A 24,776-nucleotide genomic window follows, 5' to 3' on the forward strand; every position below is an offset into this window, starting at 1 on the left:
CTGACTTCATTATTCAATTACACCATGTTTGTTATCAGTCTCACAACGATTTGGTGTTTCTATTAGGAAGACACACAGGAAATGTGAAGAAAGCAAGGAATTTCTTGGCCAGGTTAAAGTTTCCCTGATTAATGGGAAGAACAGTAATATGACTTTGACATAAGGGCCTGTCTCTGGTCAGCTGATCAGAACATCTGGACGGCTGGGAACTTCCACCCGTGGAGATGTCTGGGGTGGAGCCTACCCCCTGTGGTGGGAGTGGAGTGAGACTCAACTGGCAGCACCGGGGAGGATGGGAAGATGGAAAACATAAATTTAATGGGAAGAGGGAAGAGACATGGCAGTGAGAGACACTGAAAATAGCCCTTCTTCAGCCTGTGTGTCTTCTGATAGAACTTGACATGTGCCTAAACCTTTCCTAATTTGGTCATTTAATAATTCTGTTTCCAGTGAATTACAAACTTTGTTAATGTTACATTTTCAGATTTAATACATATATTTTTGTGATACAAAAGCACAGCAATAAAGTGCAATAAGAGGGCCAGTATAATTGATTTTGTGAGGATTATTTTGTTGAGTGCTGTCATCTTCATGAAGTGGTGGATTGACATTTCATCATGGCAATTATTTAATTTCGCCCTTCACCCTCGTAACATTTGTCATTCTCTTTCCCAACCAGATTGTCCTTCATTCCCAGCCGAAGCTACAGCGACAATGGCAAGCGAATTCTGTCCAGTGAGCTTGAATCTCAGGACTCCACTGGCTACAACACAGACAGACTCTCTCTCTGAGATGGCTGCCAGTATTCGAACACACTGCTGGAAGGAGAACAACGATGATTCCTATATCTCTTTTAGGGAGTGGGAAGCAAGACATGTTCTCAGACAGACTCGGTCATGAGTCACGCAGACCTACAGCAGAAGGGTCCTTGAGAGAACGTGCAGCACAATCCTGCCTTTAAGTGATTATATATCTCCAGAAGACATCATAAAGTTCCTGAGTAGTTTCACAAAAAAAACAGCATTTTACCCCCCAACCCCACATTGAGCAATTCCTTTCTTACAAAAATGCCAACAAGATTCTAATTTTAAAAAAAGATCAAAGAATCTAACATGAAACTATTTTTTCACAGTCTAAGGATATTGGTCATAAATATGTACAGTAAACATGGCTATATACATGCTATAAAGTACTTTATTATTTATTTCTAAAATGAGCTTCGGAAACCTGGAGCAAACGCTTTTGTTACTATGTGACAATTTCACTTTTTTGTTTGTTTTTCGTTTATTTTCTATTTGTGTGTACTGATGTAAAGTTTGTTGGTCAAGCAAGGCTCTGTTGAGCTGTTGGTAGATGAATGTGTATCTTTGTGTACTCCAGACAACTTGATGGGACTTGATGGAGACAGTTGAATAGTAAAGAGGTTTAATTGCATATCTGGCATGTTGCATTGAAAGCCATTTGCCATTGAGAGAACCATAATACTCTTGCCTGCGATTTAAGTAATTGGACATGAACGCATTTCCCCTCTTCTCAAAAATGCCCAGACTCAATTATCAGAGATCAAAGTTGCACTCTTTCACATAAAGATTGTATTAGCCCTACATTTAGTATACAAAGGTTGTGCAAAATTGCATAATCGAGGATTACTGAATGGTGATTAACGTACGACTATGCTCGTTCACTGGACAATACAATGCCTATTCTGTCAACCAATTAAAACATCTCTGATTAGAAATAAAGCCAAGCTGAGTCGCAGGCCTTCTCGTTGGTACATCAGGGCTGATGGTGAAATACCAAACTGGGGATAGAAATTGAAATTTTATTTGGCTAAGCAAAGAAAAAACTTTTTTTCCCCAAGGTGTAGAGCACAAAATTGCTTGCATATTTTACATTGAACAAAAACATACAAACTAACATACACACACAAAAAAAGACAAAACTTTATGTAAATGCTTTTGCCTAACCTGAAGTAAAAATAATAATAATAATTTCCCCCCCAATATTTAAAATGCAGTGGTGAACTTAGAGAGCTTGCAGAAGTATTTCTGGCTTTATTTAATTTTTTGGATACAACTTCTAAAGGGCATGAATAGGGGACAAATATGAACTTAAAATCTAACTTACTACTATAATGGATTCTTAAAACGACACTTTCATATACAACTGGTTTAGACAGAGATTCTCTCTAAACCTACCAAAAATGCAGAGAAGACTTCCTTTATTAAAAAAAAAGTGAGACAAAAATACCACAGTGTGCAGCCTCTGAAAAATAAACACAATATGGAGGGACCTTCTGAAATGTTCATGGTCCCTTGCTCAGCACCAGAGAGGACAGTGCTGATTAAATGTGGAGTGAAGGCAGCTATAGTACGTCTTTCACTGTGGAGTTGAGTACTGCTTCTTGACTGGCTTTCCTGGAGAACTCACTCTGGACACAAGGAGACAACAAAACATTCAGTACAGCCTAGCACTGTCTGAAATGCAGACAATAAAATTATAGACAGATTTAAAAAGGCAAAATTGGCCTTCAAAATGGTGCAGTCTACCTTTACAAAAAAAAAAAAAGCATAAGAAAACAATGGATAGGGAAGATGGCTTACTGTGAAATCAGAATATGTTATGCCTATCGAGGGGATTTTTTCAGTGTTGAATTCCTGAAGTGGTGTCCTCTGATTAATATCTGCAGCCTTGTTTCTCTGTTTGTATTAAAACATATATAAATATCACGGAAAAAATCACCCGCCATTAAGATGTGTGCACAGGCCATACGGTTTCTGACCCTGAAAGAGACACTCCCATTCAAAGCAAGAGTTCATTTTAGCACTGGTCTTGAACCAAAGATCTATTCTTAGATTCTATACAATAGCGCCATCTACAGGCACAAGGCAGGAAAGCAAAACAACTTTTACAGATGTATCTAAAATATCTAGGCAACAATATCTTATATTAGGAGATTTCAAATGTTTCAAATGAACTATTTCCACTATTCAGATTTCATACTATGTTTTAAAACATCTGAAAATGCACTATGGGTTGTGCCCATAATGTAATCAAATAGGTAGAGAAAATATGGGATGCATAATAGAGTGCTATCTTAATATTTTTCACGCACACTTTTTGTATGACTCATTATGACATCTGTCACTCTCTTAATCTTCAGCATAGTATTTGACATCAACGTAATCAGGTATTTATGTGTATCCCAGAACTGCAGGAATAGTGATTTGTGTGTGTTTCTACCATTAAATAGAACATCATAAAATGTTTCTATTTTATGTTGTAAACATTTAATCGGGAAAAAATGGGTATAGTTTACAATGAAATGTTTCCATTACTGCCATTGTTGGGAGTGCCCCGAATGCCATACTCTCTAGTTCACCAATCAGTATTCTTGAATTAAAGTACTGATGTTTGGTACCAGTTGTGGTCTTAGTGTCTAGAGTAGAGATGTCATTTGCAAAGTCTGATGAACAAGGGGCATCATGAGCACAAATCAAGAGAAATAGTAGAATGGAGGAGATATCTGTTAATGATCACTATGGGCTCAACCCACTAAAAAACTGTGCTTATAATCTTTTGGGTGACAGAAATAAGAGTGGGTCATTTGTCTCTTCTAAATCATTAACTAGTCCTGTCCTGTCTTTATTTGTGTAATTCTTTAAATGCTTGTTATATTTGAAAATACTCCCCAAGTGTACCTGCTAATTAACTGTATGAAAACTAGCCTCTATACATGTTCAACCCTGACTAGGGCACCATTTGAAGTTACACCTAGTTCACATTCGTGGTAAATGTGAAGAGAGGTAAACCTTCGCAGCGGAGAGCGGAGGCTTGCTGGGCAAAGCCAGGTAAGTGCTGGAGGCACTGCTGCTGCTGTAACTGCTGGAGGAGGAGGTGGTCCTCAGCTGTGGTTGACTGGGTGTCTGTGGAAAGAACAGATTCGTGAATCCAATTGGCTGGTTAACTGCCACCTAAACTACGGCGAGTACATGTTGCCTTGGAGTGTCCTTTATATTCCTACCTTTCTAATCTTGCTGGGGACAGAACCTCCAGGGTTCATCCCGAGTGTTCTCTTAGTGGGGGTTTTAAGGGGAGTGCTCTCTGTTTTCTTCGTCATCTGGACACACACCATAGAAGTCTTATTAGTGCACTGTGAAAATTAAGCTAACGCCTGCCCGTTGGCAGTGAAACAAACCACATTTTATTTGTCCGATTACTTGCTCACCCTCTCCAACTTCTCTTTGTCTTTCTGTAGCCTGTATTCCTCCTTTTGAGCTGCGATGTACTCCATGACTCTTTGTCCGTGAACAAGAAAGGCTGTGCCTTGTTTCTTCTCCCAGGCATCTATACCAGACCTCAGCTCCTCTTCTAGCTGCACACACAAAGCAAAGCAAACGAAAGTTTCAGAAAGTCGGTTTAAAAGGAAAAAGAAGGAGGAGTTAAAACCGATTCTCAGGGTGGAGTGTTGAGTAACCCCAAACTGTCCAACTCAGAATGGCTGAAATGGTTCAGGCGCAGTGGTGGCCTGGCGAGTAAGTAAACGGACCCATAATCGGAAGGTTGCCCGTTCGAATCTTGAACCGCCAAGGTGCCGCTGAGTAAAGTACTGTCCCCACACACTGCTCCCCGGCTGCCTGTCATGGCTGCCCACTGCTCACCAAGGGTGATGGTTAAAAGCAGAGGACACGTTTCGTTGTGTCACCGTGTGCTGCGCTGCAGTGTTTCACAATGACAATCACTTGACTTGATAACAAGTAGTTCACAATCAACGTCAAGTTGCATAAACCCCAAATTAAGTGCACGCACCAGGATACATAGAGGCCTGATTAGTGGAGCACAGATTACGTAAATCACCATGGAGACTGAGGGAAAGAAGGAGCATCCCGTGTTTTGTGCAACCTGATAAGGATGTGGGATTTCTCTTTCATGAATTATTATTGTTACTCATAGAAAAACTATACTGTCCTAACACGACCTTATCACTATACGGCTCTGCATAAAATCAGGGCTTCAATGTCTACTGCTAATGCTATGTCTGACGCTTTCTATTTCCCACGTTCAGATTTCCGACAAAGAGGTTAGTTGAAGTAAACCTGCTCGGGGGCAGGTTATCTTAACAGGGTGTGATGTCTTAGTAATTCACTCAGAATTAATCCAAACTGGCTTTGTGAAACCGAAAACCCAGAGTTTTCGTTAACTCACAGTATACTTACAGTCGCTTGTGTACAAATTGACCTCAAGTGCCGCTGAAATATATTTCTAATCAAGATTTGTTTTTACAAGAAATGGCTCATTTTATTCCCAACAGCTTTTGTAATATTGTTTCAGTGCAAAACGAAACTGTCAAAAAGTATTCTAATATTCAAAGCTTGGTAAAGCCCACTGAGTAAATTTTTCCAGACAGAAGTGTTGTCGCCTTGTCATATGAGCATCAACTGTGACTAATAATGGATCTATTAGGTCTCTGGTGTGTAAAAAGAACCCCAGTACACTAGACCTCTGCAAACATGCCTAAGATTCACCCTGAGACTAAAGTGTTGATTATCAAGAGGCTGAAGACCAGATCCACTACTGATGTGGCAGACACCTTCAATGTGTCTTAGCGTCAAGTACAGAGGATATAAAAAAAATTAAAAAAAATAAAAAAAAGATTTGAAGAGACTAGAGACATTTTTGACAAGCCCAGAAATCTTAGCTACCTTTTATATTCCCAACCATAAAAGAGGCCAAATTCTGCAGCAGAATGGAGCTCAATCACATACTTCCATCTCCACATCAAAGTTCTCCATCATTCAGCATGTGCGGGGTACAATGAAAGAGGAAGCATGGCAAATGAAACCAAAGAATATCGATGAACTCTGGGAGGCGTGCAAGACTGCTTTCTTTGTTATTCCTGATGACTTCAAGAATAAATTGTATGAATCCTTGCCAAACTTCATGGATGCAGTCCTTCAAATTCATGGAACTCATAAAAGATATTCAATTTGGATCTAGCAGCACCACTACTTAATTTGCGGACATATTTTTGTATTTGCGGTAAATTTGTTCAATTTCTATATTCTATATTTGTCTTGCCAAAATTTGACCTTTCTGTCTTGATTAAATGATAAATATTTTTTTCAGTGAAACTAATTCATTTCAGTGCATTAAATATCATTTGGTAGGGTTTTAGCTTTTCATATGAGCTATTTCTAACACCAATGGATTAATTAAAAGTCAGGTTAATAGCAGGTGTTCCTACAAAATAGACAAGAGTCACATTTTTTGTCACACTGTACTCTTGAGTTGTCACTAAACCTGCTTTCTGGAACAGGGCCCAAAAATTGCCTCCTTGCACACAGACACACATATTTCACTACAAATGAGACACAAAAGAGAATCCTTCTGATCCACTGCAAAATTAAAAAGACCCACCTTTGGTAGCATTTTCTGCACCTTGGTCCTCTCCTTACTTTCCCTCAGCAGGGCTCCACCTCTGTTTGAAAATCTGCTCGGATCAGAGGCCTTCTTCTGCACCAGAAAGGAGGATGTCACATGGTCAAAGCCGGACTGACACTTTTATCAAATTTTGCATTATACGTTGACGTTTGTCTTGCATTCATTGGATTTTGAGGAATAAAGAACAACCTTCATGTCTCAATTTGTCCTTATTTGTTATTCCTTCGTCTGTAAGTGGTTTTGGATAAAGGGGTCTACCAACGTAAAGTAATGTAAAATAGATGTGTGATGAGTACCTCAAAGTCCTGGAAGAGAACCCAGTTCTTTTCCCATTTCTCCAGAGCCTCCAGCAGGGGGCGATTTCTCTCATAGCAATCCTTGACTTTCACCAACTCACTTTCATGCAGCAGCAGCAGCTCCTCTGTGTAACTGTCTACAGAAAAATAAAAGTGCAATGGTACACGCCTATTCACTTAGTGTTTTTTATATACATATATATACATATATACACACACACACACACACACACACACACACACACACACAGCGGGGAAAATAAGTATTTGACACATTAGCATTTTTATCAGTAAGGGGATTTCTAAGTGGGCTGTTGACAAAATTTCCACCAGATGTTGCCATCAAGCCAAATATTGAATTCATACAAAGAGATTCATACAAGTTTGGTCATAATAAATAAAGTGAAATAACACAGGGAATAGGTATTAAACACATGAAGACAACAAGGTGCAAAATGGCATAGAAAGCCAGGAGATCACCTGAAATCTGTACTAATTGGTATCAGCTGCTTTTGTCCTAATTGATGGCCTATAAAGGCTTCTCATTACCCAGCAGGCACACAGGAAAGACTTCATGATGGGTAAAACTCTCCAAAGATCTTCGTAACCTAATCGTTAACCTAATGCTGAAATGTTCCTGTGAGCACTGTGGGGGCCATTATCCAGAAATGGAAAGAGCTTCAGTTCACCATAAACCGGCCACGATCAGGTGCTCCACATAAGATCCCTTTCCGAGGAGTCCAAAGAATAATCAGGAGAGTTCTCCAAGAGCCAAGAACCACTTGGGCAGAACGTCAGGAAGACCTTGCATCAGCAGGTACTGGTTTTTTTTTAAAGAAAACTATAAGCAATGCACTGAACCGCCATGGCATCCATGCACGCTCACCACGCAAGACTCCATTGCTGAACAAAAAGCATATTGAGGCTCGGTTAGCGTTTGCGAAACAGCATTTGGAGAAGCCTGTGGATTACTGGGAGACAATAGTATGGTCAGATGAAAGCAAAATTGAACTTTTTGGCTGTCATTCGACACACCATGTTTGGAGAAGAAATGTCATTGCCCACCACCCCAAAAACACCATAAGTTAAGTTCGGGGGTGGAAGCATCATGGTTTGGGGCTGCTTTTCAGCAAGGGGTACTGGCAGACTTCACATTATTGAAGGCAGGATGAATGGAGAGATGTATAGGGACATTTTTGATAAAAAATCTGCTGCCATCTCCCAGAAAGCTGAAAATGAAAAGAGGGTGGACATTTCAGCAAGACAATGATCCCAAACACAAGGCCAAGGAAACAATGAAGTGGTTTCAAAGGAAAAAAAATCAGGTTGCTTGAATGGCCCAGTCAATCACCTGACCTAAATCCAATAGAAAATCTATGGAGAGAACTGAAGATCAAAGTTCATAGAAGAGGCCCAAGGAACCTTCAAGATTTAAAGACCATTTGTGTAGAAGAATGGGCCAGAATCACTCCTGAGCAATGCAGACGACTGGTCTCTCCATACAAGAGGCGTCTAAAAGCTGTAATCACCAACAAAGGCTTTTCTAAGAAGTATTAAATGAAGTGTGTTTAATACTTATTTCACTTTATTTATTATGACTCAAGTTGTATACTTAAATGTTCTGATTTCTTTGTATGAATTCAATATTTTGTGTCAATAGCCCACTTAGAAATCCCCTTACTGATAAAAATGCTGATGTGTCAAATACTTATTTTCCCCGCTGTATATACACACAACAAAAAGAGCTAAAGAACCCAACTCTATCACTAACTATTCAGAATCGCTTACTCCTAATCAGGTTGCACCCAGGCTGGGGCGTGTCAGCCCACTGCAGAGAACCCATCTCACATCTAGACAATTTTAAGTTTGGGGGGGGCAAAGGAAGTAAAACATACCATCACTGAAGTGGGGTTCGAAAGCTTCTTTTTGCCGGGGACCAAACTTGCACACGTCCCACAGAAGCAGAAGCTCCTGTCTGACCTTGACGATGACATCCTCCAGCATGGACTTCTGCAGCTCCTCTAGACGCTGCACCTCCCTCTGCCACTACACACACATCCAGCATATGCCTCCTTACTTCTCAATTCCACTAATCTCATGGACCTCTGAACATGAGATTACTGTTGCGTCAACTCAGAACCAGGAATCTGCCCAGATTCCTACCCGTGAGATGTCGTTAGAGATGCTGCCTTGGGGGTCCACAGGGAACCCGATACCATCTTTCTCCGGACAATCCAAACGATTCCACAGGCTCATGGCTCGGTCCTTCAGTTTGTCCCGCGTGGATAAGAGGGATTCTCTCTTCACTTCCAGCTATTCCAAACAGAAATTAGTGTGTTTACTGAACAAATAACTCCCCAACCAGACAGTCTCTTTAGACCAAGGTCACTGTATGACAGCTGAAAGTCTCAGCTGTAAGTTATCACCACAACAAAGAGCAGGTTTTGAAACATTTTCTTTAAATGCTTATTATGGACTGAATTTAGATTGAATTTTTGAAAGAAGCTTAAATGTCAAACCTGTGTGAGCAGGAGCTGCAGAGCCTTGATGTTCTCCTTTGTGAGCAGAAATATGTCTGCGTCGTTACACACAGAGTCCTTCTCCAGACTGGTCTCTGGATCGTGGCCCATCTCCTCCATCATGCATTTGATGTCCTGCCTCAACGCAGAGAACACCTTCACCCTGCTCTTCTATAAAAGCACCAGAACAAAGAACTTCAGCTCAGGAGGCTGCCGTTCAGATACGAACTCAAGTTCCACGTGTGACCTGAAGCTGGATTTAAGGCAGGTTTCGACCTTCTCCTCAGCGAGGGTCTGGATGTGCTCCTTCAGCGCCTGCAGCTGTTCACAGGAGGGCAGGCTGCCAGTGGGGATATAAAAGGGTGTGGCACACAGCTCCGTACAGAGCTCTTCATCCTGCTGCCTCATGTTGCTCAGCTCCTTCAGACGATCATTTTTCTCCTGTTGCAGGGTCTCCAAACGCCAGCGCAGGTTTTTCTCCATCTGCAGGACTGTCAAATTCTCCTCCAGCTTGCAGATGGGTCGAGTAAAAGACATTTTTTTTATTATAAAGTGTAGCCCTGCTTGGTTAAATAATGTATGTAGCAGAGAACTGCTTACTTTGTAGGGTTCCAGCTGCATCTCCAGACATAAATCATCCAGCTGCTTCTGTGATGTAATGATGTTTGTTTTGATGCGATGTCTTAGGGCGTCCTCTTCTGTGATCATGTCATTTAGAAGATCCTTCAAAGAGAGGATTAAACACAGCTAGCACACACACACATACACACACACACACACACAGGCTCTCAGAATGAAGGTAAATTTAGCTGAACAGGGCCGACCTCGATGTACTTCTTCACGGTCTGCATTCGTTCAATTCTCGACTCTTCCATGATGCCGATGCTGTCCCATATGTCTATAAGCCTGGCCATGGCCGTGTTAATTCCCGTGACGAGAGCAGACGCGAGGGTCTCACTGGAGGTCAACACATGCTCCATTCAAGACGTAAAACAACTAACCAGATCTAATTAACGTCAGTAAGTCAGCTATGGTAGAATCGTGCAACATTGTCCATTGTAGTCATTAAGCCTAGGGGTACAGAGTTAGGAACATTTCTCAATCATCTAAGATCTACCTGGCCAAACGTGCCTGAAAGAGTGAGGATAAAATAACAAGTCCTTGATTTAGCATTGCTAATGTTGTTGAAGCGGTTAAACAAACCATAACATAGACGTAACGGTGTAATCTTACCTCCTTCGACTCGCCATATTGTAAGGGGCCGAGCGAAAAAGCTACAAAAGTACACGCGATCAAAACAACCAAATACGAATCCGTCACCCGATGTCACTCAAATAACTGGCCGGGAGACTCGGAGCGGCAAAAATTTGAATGCTGTTCCTTAGTCTTCTTCTGGGACCCAAGTGTTGTGGGTGGAATCGCATATGAATGGTGCGCATACCGCCCCCTGCTGCTCAGGAATGCTGATGGTTATCAGAGGTACTGCATAATCAAGAATCAGAAAACTTTATTAATCCCGAAGGAAATTGCTTAAAATTAGTCAACGGAAATGACCGCAGAGTATCTACAAAAGCAACAACAATTTATTTTCGTATAGCCCCAAATCACAAGCAGTATGTCTCAATGGCCTTAACAACCACTACAGATGACACCCTTCATACATAGACCCTCTCTGGACACAAGGAACAACTCCAAGAAAACTCACATGAAGAAAAAAAAATGGAAGAAAGCTTGGGAAGGAGTAATTCAGAGAGAAACCCCCTTCCAGGGTAGCAAGAGCGTGCAGTGGGCATCACTTCAGTGTTGCTGTTAACAGCAGTCATGAGTATAGGAATGAGTATGATTAACGGCTAAGTGATTGGAAGGTTGCCGGTTCAAATCCTGAGCTGTCAAGGTGCCACTGAGGTGCCACTGAGCAAAGCACCGCTTCCACACACCTTTCATGGCTGCCCACTGCTCACCAAGGGTGATGGTTAAATGCAGAGGATGCATTTCGTTGTGTCACCGTGTGCTGTGCATCACAATGGCAATCACTTTCAGGTAGTCCATTATTTCAAGGATTGTCCATCACTTGTGCCTTAATCTCGCTTGATGGAATTACGCTGCGCAAGAACACTGTTATTCAGAGAAAAATGGTACAGTTTCATGAATTTCAATTATAATTTCTAAAAACAACACTCTGCTTAGTGATGCAGTTAGCCCATGTACACACCTTGCTTTCCTTAAAAAAATTATAAAGGATTCTCTGCAAGTTGAAACAGGCTGCCTGTTTCAGCATATTTTTTGGTTGTACCATGCAAGCTCTGAGATTTTAGAGGTTAATTTTTAATCATTCTTCTACTTCATTCTATATTGCATCATCTTTGTTTGTCCTGTGTAACCTACCAGAAAATGTGTTGTGTTAAAATAATTTAACTAAATAATTTAATTAATATACGAATTAAAAATACACAATAATCTTAATATATAATACATAAAAAAATCACAACGAGGCATTGAATATTTTAAACAAAAGTTTAATAAACTGTAATAAAACTGTGATATGTTTCAGTCCTTGTTAAAGTGTTTTCAGAATTGCAGTTTTATTTTCAAAAAGGTTTTGCAAATGGAAACAATGATTTCCTTTTCCACAGGTGTTTCAGGTAAGTGCAAAATTATGACAACTCAATATAACAACCATACTATCAAATTAGTATGCATTACTGTGAAGTCTTGCTTTCCCTGTCGATTGCCAGTTGATTTTTGCAAAACTCATCATTTGCATGAAAATAAATATTTTTGAAGTGACAATCATTTCACTGAACATTTTCCTCACTGTAATGGTTAGTTTCTGAACGTCACGATTCCTATAGCCTATACACATGAATCACCTACTGTTGTGTTTTCACTAGAAGAAACAACTGCACTGTGTATGGTATAAAACAGCAAATTGTGCATGTCTTTGTCTGAAGGCCCAAAAAATGATCCACGTCTTAAAGAGTCTATGACTGTTGCATTGCAGCAGGCCAGAAGAACTTTAATGCCCACCTCTTTGTAGTCTTTTATGAGTCCTTTAATTGTGTACATCCCTGTGGAGTCAATGAATGGCATTGAAGAACAGTCTAATATGATCGTGTGGAAGTCTGGTGCTGTGGGGATGAGGCCTATACTGATTTTGCTGTAATTTTTATCCTGTCCTTCGACATGTTTTCCAGCCAATTCTTTGGCTTTTTTGGCTGCTTTTCTCCTTTTTGTCAGTTCAAGGAATGGCTCAAGACCCACAGCTTTGTACACTGATTTTAAAAATAAGTCTTTGTTAGCATAGTACAAGGGAGCTTGAAAACGGAAGATCTTCACCTTAGGGACTGCCAGTATATTATTATATTCCTCAAGGTCCTCGTAGTGGTTGGAATTGTGAATTTGTCCAAGCAGAGAGACTTTGGGGTTTTGTGTTTGCACTACTACACAAAGAATGGAGAAAACCACGCCAATAAGAAGCCCGATCTCCACACTGATAAGGGCAGATGAAGCCATGGTGACAGTCCAAACAACTGCATCAAGTTTACTGACACGCCACATTTTGGGCACATCCCTGAATTTACGAAGGGCACCTCTAAGACTCACAATGATAATACATGCCAGAACACACTTCTGGAGGGAGTAGAAAAAGGGGGCAAAGAAGAGCAGAACTAAGAGGACCACAAAAGCACTCACCACACTGGAGACCTGAGTCTGACATCCAGTAGAATCTCTCACCATTGTTTTGGCCAGTGCTGCGCTGGTGGTGAAACAGTGAAAGAAGGATGGAATGATGTTGCAAAAACCAATGGCCATCATTTCCTGGTTGGGCCTGACTGTGTAACCATTCTTTTTTGCAAACATTTCTGAGAGGGACACAGTGAAAGCAAAACTGATGACTGCCATTGGAATAGCATCCAGCGCCACCCTGGGCATCATTTCAAAACTGGGGACCTTGGGAGGTATGAATCCAGTTGGGATAGCACCAGAAATGCTGGAGCTGTACAGACCATTAAGGTCAGCAAAATGGGAAACTATAGTGGCCAGTGCCACCACCACCAGCTCGGTGGGTAGTGGTATCTTCAGGCGGTCCTTGTAGTGGTCTTGAAGTTCTTTGCCTGCTACCAAGGTACTAATGCAAATGGCACTGGTAATCATGTCACAGATGTTTGTCTTCTGGATGTTCTTGAAGATGTTGATCCAGGTGACCACCACTGTGCCAAAGCCTTGGTGACGAGGTATCTTGAGTCCCAGCAGGTATTTGGCCTGGACAGTAAGGATTGTACATGAGGCACCCGTGGCAAAGCCATCTAGCATTGGCGCTGAAAGGTACACTGAGACGAATCCCAACCTAAACACAGCCATTAGGACCTAGAGAGACAAAAGAAGTTTGTTTGGACTGAATTTCACCTCATGAAATTTGAATGAAAGTAAAATGTTGGTATCTACCTGATAGACTCCGGCCAGAAATGTTAGCGCCGCTGCAATGCCAATTGCAAAGCACTCCTTTCCACAATCCATGTCCAGAATCTTCATGGTGATGTTAAGGTCAGTGGAGATGGGATCCTCAGTGCCATTCCACGATTCAGCTAAAGACTCAGCCAAGCCTTCCCTTTTAACGTCATCAGTTTGGTCAAACCCAGCTAGATAGACCTCTCTGTCTACCACCTGTCCCACCATGAGACTCATTAGGCTGAAAATGCCCACAGACACATGCCGGGAGGTTCCCATGAGGAAGTAGATGATGTTGGCAAAGAAAGACGTGTACAGGCCATAAATTGGGTCCAAGCCTGCCAGCAAGCAATAGGCAATGGCTTGAGGGATGAGGATAATTCCCACTATGAGCCCCGACATGACATCTCCCCACACATACTCTTTCAGCTTATACTTTGGCAGCCACTGCACCACAGGAAAAAAGCCAGTCAGCACGCCCTTCACCTTTGGGGCCGAGCAGGTGAGGTTACGGCTCAGTCTGGTCTTGATCACCTCCATGGGTTCCCTGGGCTGCCGGACCTTCCTTTCCAGGGGACCTACCACTGCCGACTTGGTGTCCTCCATGATGTCTACTGACGGGGTGCCCATTTGGTGATGGGGCTTTTATTTGAGCCTCTGAAATAAGAAAGTGATCAAAAAGACTTGTGATCAATGAAAGGTGCTTGTAAATGATTAATGGTTAATTGCCAACAAGCATCAGGGTACAATTAGGTGCCATTAATCATCCTTTATTTGACAAGGAAAATATCAATAGTATTGAATTTTTATAGCAACAATCGTTTGCCTTATACTTTGAAAAATCCACCCCCTCATTTTAAAGATTTCTTCTATTCAGTTCATGCTTTAAACCATAAAAGAGTAAAACCTTTTTTACAGCAGTTCATCTAGCTTTGTAATGGACCCCCGACCGTAACATCTATTGACATGCCTCTGCATCCACAGTGACGCATGTTTACATTTCCCTTTTTTTAAACTGCTGGTTAAAAAAAAGGTTGGTTTGTCTTTCAAACAGGGGAATGATGAAAGTTGTGGGCGTGTAGACGAATACATAATCATCCCTGAGATAATAAATCAAATAAATGAGTAAACACTGTGTGATGTCTTATCACATGGAGGCAGCAGAATAAAGTTGGAATGAACAAGGGATCCTTCAAACTGGGCGTGAAAAAAAAAAACATCCTCCCTCTAAAGCTGAGTTCTGTGACAGTTAACGGCAAAGAAATCATCCTACAGTTCTTTTTGATTATAACATAACTTATAGAGCATTTGAGCAGTGATTATATACATAAGTCTGCAGCTGCTAAACTTCCATGCTGTGTTCTCCATGCAACGTGCAATGTTCGTAAAAAATGAACAGTGAATCAATAACTATCCAAACAGCATGTAAAAGTATTGCAAAAAAAGTACAACCCAACTGGAAAAAAAACTGTTAGAAACTTACCTAATCTTGAACTGTGTTTGCTGGAAAAGAGAAGTAAATGGAGTACGCTGACTACCACAAAAGCACTGCTGTGCACACATTCATTCAGCCCTATGTTTCCCCCTTACTCAAGAAAAAAAAACGCAAGGGCAGTCCTTTATTGCGGACTGATTGCTTTCATACGTTGAAGAAGGCAGGGGAGGGGACACAACTTCATCTCAAAGTTAAGCGTAATGGCTGTGTTTTTGTCAAGCTCTGCCTTGAGCAACATCCTGAAGATCAAGGAAATAGGGCAAAGAGAGTCAATCTTTTACTGGCTGATGTGGTTTATCTTACACGGGGGCAGAATGTGTTGTCTGCTGAGCGAGGGAGATGTCCACTGCGAACAAAAACCTAATGGAGGCATGAGGACACACAGTACTCACTAGTTTCCTTCTGACCTCCCCACGGGCTTCTCCAACTTGGTGCATTCTTTTTTTTTTTTCATGTTTCTACTGATATTCAGGAGGATCTAAACCAAGCCTAGAATTAACCCCATGCCCTGAATCAACCCCTCCTGATCTGTGTGATTAAATAATATAAAACGATGCAGCTGGGCACATGGCCTTGTCATCTTTTAATATAAGGAGAACAAAAGCCAATAAGCAGATAAACAAGTCCTTTATGTGACTACTGCTACAAAAAATATATGATCATATATTTAAATATTTATGGACACTCATAACTATTGTTTTAATGCACAAATTCATATACATGCAAAGTAATGGGGACAAAACTGTCATCCATATATAGCAATATAATTCTCTCAATACGTAATGTCTGGGACAAGTTTGCAGTTATTCAGTGTTTTCTGCATTCTGCTCCATAACGTGTTTAAGGAATGTGTGCTATTTAGTTAAAAGGAGCGTTTTTACTGTCACATTGTGACACTGTCACATGGTGTGGGGCAGATGGAGATGTTTAATTAATTAACAATGCTCATGTTCTGTACATACACCGTGAAGCATGGAGAAACTTATCTTCTCTGCCCGTTTCCATATGTGCAGTACAGTCAGGCACAATTTCTTTATATGACTAAATAAAACTGTGATATTTTAATCACATCAAAGTTTTGCAAAACAATTTAAACTCGTACGCCACACAGCGTAGTGTGTAGTGTTGGTTACCCACAGATTTATTTTGATCTAGTGACACATTGTACACTTATAGTTTTTCCTCTGGGCGAATCAAGGAATAGCTGTGATGTATTCTGAAAGACTTAAAGGTAGAAAACAAAAGGATTAAGAAAATGATCACGGCTAGATAGATAGAAAAAAAATAAAAATAAAACATCACCTGATGTTTTATTGAATGGATGGGGGCAGTGAGGTCAGCCATGTTATCAATGTTCTTTATTTGCGATTAATGTGACTCCATAAGCTGATTGTTGTTTTGAGGGCAGCCATCGCTCATTAAAAGAAAGATCAGGCATCTGAAATGAATCCTACCCTGATACGTCTCTGATGCAAGATGTTCGGATGGAAAACAAAGGAAGAGCTTACCAAACAAGCATGCCGATGGTACATGGTGGGCCTCTGCCATGCCTTCACAGCATCTTCCGGTGAGCGGTGGTTGCCTGAATGGAGCAGGGGATTGTGGGAAACACATCTCCAATCCGCCTGAGCTGCGGCCAATCCTTGACAGAATGAGAGAGGGGGTGTGTGGGCCGCCTAGTTGGTCTCCATGGATACCGAGGCGCCATTGGGGCACAGAAACTGCAGGCATGGGAAAAACAAATTCCCCCTCATTTGGCATTCATAAGAAGGAGCAAGCCTTGCATCGTTCATTCATCTGAAGGCAGCACGCCCTTGAATCAGTTTTATGTTGGCTACTCACAATGGAGAAAAAGGAAGACAAACGCAGCTTTACCAAGAAGCATGCTGATGGGGCAGAAAACAGTGCTAACCATGCTTTCACCTTGGTGGGTGATATAAAGAGAATAAATGCTCTGTCGCCTGTTGTCTGGAGAAAGAGCAGCATCCCATCGCTCACGTGTGTGAATGGAAGACAAAGCCACCCTCGCACCAGTTTTATGTTGGATACAGATCAGGAAAACAGAGCCCGTTAAAATCACACTTACCCACAGAGACACAGAAAGCCTTCACCGTGCCTCTACATCATCTTCCGGGGGGCCGGGGCTCTGTGAATAGAGCAGGGCATTGTGGGAAAAACATCCCACATAAGCTGGAGAGGCTCAGCCAATCACTGAGTAGAGTATCTAGGCTGTCTGGCTGGTCACTATGGAAACAGACGTACCATATTGTGACTGGTTCAGTGATGAATGTACTGATATTCAGCATACACATGATATATGTTGTTACATGCATTATAAAAATAATGTCACTTTAGGAAAATTAAATATATATTTTTAGAACATTTAGTGATTAAATTGGATCACTAAATTTCCCAATAATACATAGTTTATATTACTAATTGTTTGTTTAAATGAATCCCATATATATTTTATGTACATCACAAATAATAATTGACAGTATGACTGTAGGGTACGAGTCGACTTGCATATGAATTGCAGACGTTCATTACAGGTCAGGGATTACAAGGGATTCTCCTGTAGGACAGCTGGTGGGCAGGGACAGGATGACAGATATGTACCTCGTGTTCCTCACTTGTCCATACACCCTGGGAACATGCAAACATTACACATTAACCTCAGGACGCAGGCCAGCTTCACATATTAATGTTTGAGGATTCTCAGTTGAAGGCAGTCAATGCATCACCTATTTGAAAGCTCTTCCACTAAAGAAATACATGGATCCTTAGTCCATTAGTCTGAACAGAGTCACTGACAGACACAGGACTGACACGGTCCCTTGCAGAAAAAAAAAAAAAACATGGTGACCCAAACCATTGTTTGTTGTTTGGAATCTTTTTAAATTAATGACAGAAAAGACACAGTTTGCAGATTATATACAGTAAAGTGATGCATGTAGTTCTTTGTTCTATCACCACTGCTTAAATGTTTTCTTTTTTAACCAAAGAGCTTCTGTTTCTCTATCTTCTTCACTGACTCAGAAATACAGGCTTACATATTATTTGTTACCAAGTGGGTTAATCTTGGGGAAAGTGTGGAGAAGAGGATAAGGGTCATTTCATTTTACCTGAAAGAGTTTATGATTTCTTGTGGCTGTTGTTGCGCATGGCCAAATATTTAATAAGGGTAATGACCCTGAAGGCTTGGTGACGTGTTAGAAGTTCTTTTTCGTTATTCGGTTGTTTATCCATGGAGTCCATCAAGGTGCAGTCAGCATCTCAACACTCCAGTAGTTTCAAAACAACTGCAGAATCCTCCAGGGGGCGCTGTATGTTCAGCAAGACTGAACTGGAGAGGACCTCGACATTTTATTTTTCAAGCACATCATGGTAGCAGGTACACATGTGAGATTTCTTGGGACAAATTTCACAAAAACTACAAAAACCATGCAAAAATGGGGTTAGCCGTGCGCTGCTCTCCATGTGTTTCTAGTAATAGAAACCAGTTTCACAGACCTACAAGCAACCACCACTGTCTCATGGTGTAGTTATGATGGCAGTTGCTTTTATCCTTGCAGTAGTTGTCATCAGAAAAAGAAGTTTGGGTTTTTATTGTTCGCATAACAAATGAACTGTTGTGTTATCACTCACATGTATTCATTTTACTACACTGGAATTTTTTGTGTGAAAAATTTACTTTGTGCTGCAAAGAACAAATTAAGTAACTTAGAAAAGGCAGCTATTTTTATTTGAAGTTGAAGTTAAGCTATATTGTCATTTCAGCTACATACAGGTTAGACAGTACATGGTGAAATCAAACAACAACATTTCTCCGGAACCTGGTGCTACATGTAAGAATTAAACAAAGTTACATACTTACATAAAGTGCACATGTGTGACACAATGGTACATCGTGATAAATCAGGCTATGTGAAAGTGAAGAGATTGTGAAACACTGCAGCACAGCACACAGTGACACAGTGAAATGTGTCCTCTGCTTTTAACCTTCACCCTGAGTAGGCAGTAGGCAGCCATGACAGGCGCCCGGGGAGCAGTGTGTGGGGACGGTGCTTTGCTCAGTGGCACCTCAGTGGCAGCTTGATGGGTCAGGATTCAAACCAACAACATTCTGAATAATAAATGTGTGAAGTAAAATAGTGCAATTACTGCTGTTCAAAATGGAATAGTGCAATAATAGGTAGTATTCCTCTATGTAACAGAGGTAGTGTGTGTGTGTGTGTGTGTCTGTGAGTGTGTGTGTTTCAGTCCAAAGTGGAAAGTTCCTGCCAATTCAGTTGTCTGATGGCTTGTGGAATTACACTCTTGCACAGTCTGGGAGTGATGGCCCGAATGCTTTAGTACCTTTTTCCAGATGGTTGGAGGGTGAAGAGTGCATATGATGGGTGTGTAGAGTCCTTCACAATGCTGGTGGCTTTCCGGATGAAGCATGTGATGTAAATGTCCGTTATTGAGGGAAGAGAGACTCCAACGATCTTCTTGGCTGTCCTCACTATCCGCTATAGGGTCTTGCGGACCGATACGGTGCAATTCCCAACCCAGACAGTGATGCAGCTAGTCAGAATGCTCTCAATGGTCCCTCTATAGAAGGTGGTGAGGATGGGTGGTGGGAGACTGGCTTTCCTCATTCTCCGCAGGAAGTGGACATGCTGCTGGGCTTTCTTGGCTGTTCAGCTGGTGTTGATGACCTGCATTACATGACTTACAACACAGGTTTAAGTGCCTTGCTTAGGTACACAATAGTATTAAGTTGGGTGGTACTAATAGGGTGGTAGAAGCTTAGTGGGTAAGACACTCGCCTATGAACCAGAAGACCAAAAAATCACAGGTTTAAACCCCACTTGCTACCATAGTGTCCCTGAGCAAGACACTTAACCCAAAGTTGCTCCAGGGTGGGACTGTCACTGTAACTACTGATTGTAAGTCGCTCTGGATAAGGGCGTCTGATACATGCTGTAAATGTGAATTGAACCTATGACTGTGGTTGTCTGGTTCATAAGACATGGTCAAATTCTGGTTCTAACATAATTTAGTTCTTGTTTATTTGTTCATTGATTTATTTAGTTTTCACGCAATTGGATCTTTTCTTACAGAAACATTTCTGGACATTTCTAACCAAATAAAAATAAATAAGGAAAAAAAAGCAGTTATATAATACAATCATACCCTTCTGTCCTGCTCTGACTTCTAAGCAGATGATCATCCTCATTTGGAAATCAGACGCCAGTCGGTTTAAGCCTCTTTTCAATTTAAAAAGAGGATAAGTGAAATTCGTGTCGCAGGCCAGCTTTTTTAGTTGTTTGTATCTAATGTACCATGTGTAGTTTTACATGGAATATCCTGCGATGAAGGGCATTGTTAAGTTTTATTGTAAACTGTATTGTAGAAAATTCTATTACTTATGTAATGCAAGGCATGGCATTAGAATCTTGCATAAAATTGGATCCGTACTCCAGAGCTAGAGGGTTTATCAATGAATAAATACTCTGCCGTATCCTTCTGTGTGTCAAGAGTTACGTCTTCATAAAAACACTCACAGATGACAACTTGTTACTTGTTTAAAAAAAAACATTTATTGTCACAGACGCTTAATACAGCATAACAGCATTCCCTTAAGAAAGTGAATCAGTGTCTCATCATTGTACACTGTCTTCTAAGCATGTCTAAAGCACTGGTACTGCTCTGGACGCCTCTTGTCAGGCCCACTTGCTATAGGAACCCTCTTCAGATATCAACGATGGTCAGACTTTTAACAAGCTCCTGTCATTGAAAAGCAAAAAAAGCAAAAAAAAAAACCATGGTTAGAGCATTTTCCTGCATTTCCAGCATGTTCTGCATGGCAGAGCCATACATGTGAGCTGGTGGACGGTGTTGGACTCACCGGATTGCAGGACAGGCTGGAACTGTCCTGCCATGCAGATCTCCTCCTGCTTCTGGCGGACAATGCGCTGGATGGCAGGGGGCAGGCCACGGGGGTTACGGGAGAACACCAGGGCATAGCCATCATCACAGGTCCCATCATCCTTCAGTGTGCGGCAGGCATAAGTGATAGCATAGTTGTCATAGTCTGTGTCAATGACCCAGTAGTTGTCACCTAGTTGTCACAAAGGAAATTAGTGTTAGTCTAAAGTGGCCCAAAATGTAATGTAATTGTAATTCAGCATCATTTTGTCTCACCTCCACTGGACAGGTAGCTAGCCAGACCCTGGTAGTTCATAAACATCTTGCCAGGGGTGGCAGGGTCAGGCACTGAATACTGAGCAGCCATGTCAGCACACACAACCCAGAATCTGTAAACCCAGTCCACAGCTGAATTAGCATCTCTGTTCACTCCTCAGCACTAAATGCCATGTGTGTGCTATTAGCGTGGATAAAGCCACTGTTTCACCATTCTCCCAAATCCCTGTCCTAAGAGCCGTGTGACCATTAAAAAAGCTGTTCTCTCTCAGGGCATGAATACATGTTGGAGGGGTTTGTTTGTGTAGTCAGTTTTTGTCCCCGGAAGTACAATCAAAAATGTAAATATTTATTGTCTTTTACTATCTTTTACTGTACTTTTTTGGTATATCTATGTATATCAATAGTTAAATTTATTATGACAGCATTTGGGTCCTTGTACTCACCCAAAAAGCGTGACACGGCCCTTGGAGGAAGCAGTCATGGTGCCATCATCATCAATGGTGTACTCGGCAGAGATGTTGTCCTGAAGGAACAGGCCTTCAGGGTCTTTCTTCTGCTGGGCGTACCACTTGCCAGCATACTGCAGAACACAATATCCCAGACAAGTCAACGGAAGCGCTCTCTCCAACACAGAACGCCAGCAGTAGGCAGAAAGCGATTAATCCACTCCTCCTGGCAAAGACCTGAAAGCTTAACACTTGCACTTTGCCAGGCAGTAGAACAAATCACACAGCTTACATTTACATTTTACATTTACAGCATTTATCAGATGCCCTTAACCAGAGCGACTCACAATCAGTTTTACAGGGACAGTCCCCCCTGGAGCAACTTAGGGTTAAGTGTCTTGCTCAGGGATACAATGGTAGTAAGTGGGATTTGAACCTGGGTCTTCTGGTTCATAGGCGAGCATGTTACCCAATAGGCTACTACCACCCCACTTCCTAGGCTTCAGACTCACTCGTTTGGGGTCAAAGTCCTGCTTGACTGTGAAGGTTTCCACCGTGCAGGAGGCAGCCCAGCTGTACTCCACGTAGGACAGTAGAACCATCAGGAGGGCAAATTTTGAGTAGTCCATTCTGCGAAGGGGAGCAATGCATGTGACTCTCCAAACGGTTCTCCACCATGGCACTCCGACTTTTCCCCAAAAACCCAGACAAGAATCTCCAAATCCCTACATCCAACCCACTACTCTCTCTAGAACATCACGTTAGCAGCATTACTTTCATGCTACCTGTGTGGATGAAAACGGCAGCTTTAGACAAAGCTGACAAATTACTGTTTGCTCGAAGCCATGAACCTTTTTCTAAAGCTCACAAGCGAGCAGCTGCCCCTTACCTGCTTTGTGTCAGGATGTCTAGAGTGTAGGACTCAGTGGTGTCCACCTCTTCTGTCTCTCTGTGGTTGTGGCTGGTTGTGCTACCCAAAGAGCCTTTTATATTCCCTTCACAGATGGGCTTATTGATTATTTTCACTTCTTGTAACTAAATACGGTTCTTAAATCTTGGGCTTAGCTGGATGTAGAAATCCTTACAGTAATCTGGCTGTTCTCCCTGAACCTGCTGTATGTTTACGCTAAAAAACAATGAAGTCTTTATGCAATGGTGAACAGACACTCAGTGTGTTAAGACAAATTGATCCACATGCAGCAATTTAGATAACAGCACGAGGTGCAGGATAATTGGCTGACAAAACAACAGCCAGTTTTAGACGTGGGTTTGCTTTGATTATTTATTTTGCACTGCAATACCCCTATTCATAGTATTAGTATTCATTTTAATTAAATGTAGATTTTTAAATTCAGGTATTTCATGGAAAAAAATACAATTTTAATGAGAGCTAATATGATTGGACAACACACACGCCCATCACCGTGTGTGGTAAATGTAGGCTGGTTAAAAAAATTGATCAGTGATAACCAGTGTTCATAAAATTCATAGATTAAGAGGAGACAACTGATGTACTTTAAATACCCTATATATATCCTGTACATGGCCAGACCTCACGTGAACGTGGGCAGAGAGGCAGAATGATATCCAATCGCAAATGTTCCCAAACAATACAGAGAGAAGAGCAGTTCAACCTTCACACAGAGAGACACATTCCTTAACATAACCATGAGGCAAGGCTTTTAGGGACAGAATCATCTGACATTAACGCAATATTGAAAAAAAAAAAAACCTAATCAGAATCATTCACTCGAACCTCTTGACAAAAATGATGTTGCTATGCAGTTATCATGCCACAGGTGCTAGCACTTTCTCAACTTCACACCATTTCTCCTGGCTTCAGGCCAATGTGATGAGCTTGGCCAGATTACTCAAGCAGCTTTACTCGTTATAAGAATGCCTTATGTAAGCTCTATGCAGTCATTTGTTACAGAGTAGTCACCTCATGCACTACCGATACTTTCACTTTCCTTGCCAAAGACAATCAGAAATATAATTAAATAGCAAGTTTAATTCCATAAAACATTGATTTGATCTTTTGTTTATTCCATGCTGAGGGAGCACAAAGACCCACAATGATCCCCATATTTCATGTCCATTCCCTTATGCTTAGGATATCTTTTCTTTGGTTATCTCAAACGTCCTGGAGCTATGTGCATGAAACCTAGTCATCATCATCATCATTGTTATTGCTGAAATTTACACATGATTGGTCTGTTTTAACTGAGCACATGTCTGGCAGGTTCTACTGTTGACATGAAGCTATTCTTGACTCACGGCGCTCCTGTTTAGAGTCCCTCTGTGATCCATTCTAGTGTCTAAATTTACCAGGGCGAATGGAGCAGTATTACTCAGCAATGGAGACAGGGACCTAAAAAAAGACTGGCTGAGATGCAAGGTTACACTAGGGTAAGTACATTTAACACCAGACACTTGGTTCAGAAATAATCTTGTTTTCTGACTATTTTAATTAAGTATATTGAGATAAAAAAGCATAATAATGAATGCTGTATATCACATCTGTGCTGAATCTCTGTAACTTCATTAAAATAATTAGTATTCACTAATATATGTAGACAGGAGACATTAATAAAACATTTGTTTTCTATTACAGATTCATCCACCCACACAGCCATATTTTACAAAAATTTTACAGGGCAAGATTTTTACCCTGCCTTAGTGTCCAAATACACACAGAAAACATAACATAAACCCCAGATTCATACTGGAGAATCATTAACTGAGAATCATTGTGAGCAATGAAGGTATGAAGGCAATGGAGGCACTTATTTCAGTCACTCTGGATAAAAATGACAGCCATGCAAATGTAAATGTTTAGACAATTGCTCAGTGATTTCTATGTTCTTTTAAATTGAACAACTTAACCCAGCAACAGAGGATGCACGTGACAGTGTGTTTTATGGCGCCAGTCCCA

At 41.2% G+C, this 24,776-nt stretch overlaps 4 protein-coding genes across 13 annotated transcripts in view; 1 reads left to right on the forward strand and 3 right to left on the reverse strand.

The window, feature by feature from the left end:
- Positions 1 to 2,731, forward strand: part of LOC114785957 (5-hydroxytryptamine receptor 4) — a 25,083-nt gene extending 22,352 nt beyond the window's left edge. For 3 of the 5 annotated variants that reach the window (XM_028972604.1, XM_028972603.1, XM_028972606.1), the window contains one exon: positions 680 to 2,731. Coding sequence is in view for 3 of the 5 variants with exons in the window: in XM_028972603.1 (XP_028828436.1) it covers positions 680 to 791 (112 nt within the window). In the remaining 2 variants the exon portion in view is untranslated. Of the gene's footprint in view, positions 1 to 675 lie in introns of all 5 variants that reach the window. The other 2 variants (XM_028972607.1, XM_028972605.1) reach the window with 2 other exon arrangements.
- prc2 (protein regulator of cytokinesis 2) lies at positions 1,409 to 11,149 on the reverse strand. Of its 4 annotated transcripts, none has more exons than XM_028972600.1 (13): positions 10,490 to 11,149; positions 10,081 to 10,213; positions 9,857 to 9,979; positions 9,533 to 9,766; positions 9,257 to 9,427; positions 8,901 to 9,050; positions 8,633 to 8,783; positions 6,738 to 6,874; positions 6,418 to 6,513; positions 4,229 to 4,375; positions 4,025 to 4,120; positions 3,813 to 3,926; positions 1,409 to 2,699 (listed from the first exon to the last, which is right to left on the reverse strand). In XM_028972600.1, the coding sequence occupies exons 1-13, from the start codon at positions 10,504 to 10,506 to the stop codon at positions 2,427 to 2,429; spliced, it is 1,842 nt and encodes a 613-aa protein (XP_028828433.1). In that variant the 5' UTR covers positions 10,507 to 11,149; the 3' UTR covers positions 1,409 to 2,426. The 4 variants fall into 4 exon arrangements, with proteins under 4 accessions (XP_028828433.1, XP_028828434.1, XP_028828432.1 ...); XM_028972601.1 differs by having other exon boundaries at positions 1,409 to 2,431; positions 2,604 to 2,699; positions 10,081 to 11,144; XM_028972599.1 differs by having other exon boundaries at positions 10,081 to 11,149.
- A 607-nt stretch (positions 11,150 to 11,756) lies between these two features.
- slc26a1 (solute carrier family 26 member 1) lies at positions 11,757 to 17,351 on the reverse strand. Of its 3 annotated transcripts, XM_028973095.1 has the most exons (5): positions 17,287 to 17,351; positions 16,709 to 16,921; positions 15,189 to 15,208; positions 13,703 to 14,362; positions 11,757 to 13,624 (listed from the first exon to the last, which is right to left on the reverse strand). In XM_028973095.1, the coding sequence occupies exons 4-5, from the start codon at positions 14,333 to 14,335 to the stop codon at positions 12,110 to 12,112; spliced, it is 2,148 nt and encodes a 715-aa protein (XP_028828928.1). In that variant the 5' UTR covers positions 14,336 to 14,362; positions 15,189 to 15,208; positions 16,709 to 16,921; positions 17,287 to 17,351; the 3' UTR covers positions 11,757 to 12,109. The 3 variants fall into 3 exon arrangements, with proteins under 3 accessions (XP_028828928.1, XP_028828929.1, XP_028828927.1); XM_028973096.1 differs by lacking the exon at positions 15,189 to 15,208; XM_028973094.1 differs by lacking the exons at positions 16,709 to 16,921; positions 17,287 to 17,351 and having other exon boundaries at positions 15,189 to 15,898.
- Positions 17,352 to 20,765: 3,414 nt separating this feature from the next.
- On the reverse strand, positions 20,766 to 22,891 carry rbp4l (retinol binding protein 4, like). Its single transcript, XM_028973346.1, has 6 exons — positions 22,731 to 22,891; positions 22,354 to 22,471; positions 21,839 to 21,975; positions 21,393 to 21,505; positions 21,097 to 21,309; positions 20,766 to 20,975 (listed from the first exon to the last, which is right to left on the reverse strand). The coding sequence occupies exons 2-6, from the start codon at positions 22,468 to 22,470 to the stop codon at positions 20,965 to 20,967; spliced, it is 591 nt and encodes a 196-aa protein (XP_028829179.1). The 5' UTR covers position 22,471; positions 22,731 to 22,891; the 3' UTR covers positions 20,766 to 20,964.
- Positions 22,892 to 24,776: the final 1,885 nt, after the last annotated feature.

Source organism: Denticeps clupeoides, chromosome 3 (genome assembly GCF_900700375.1).
Source record: "Denticeps clupeoides chromosome 3, fDenClu1.1, whole genome shotgun sequence".
In the NCBI taxonomy this organism is placed as follows: domain Eukaryota; kingdom Metazoa; phylum Chordata; class Actinopteri; order Clupeiformes; family Denticipitidae; genus Denticeps; species Denticeps clupeoides.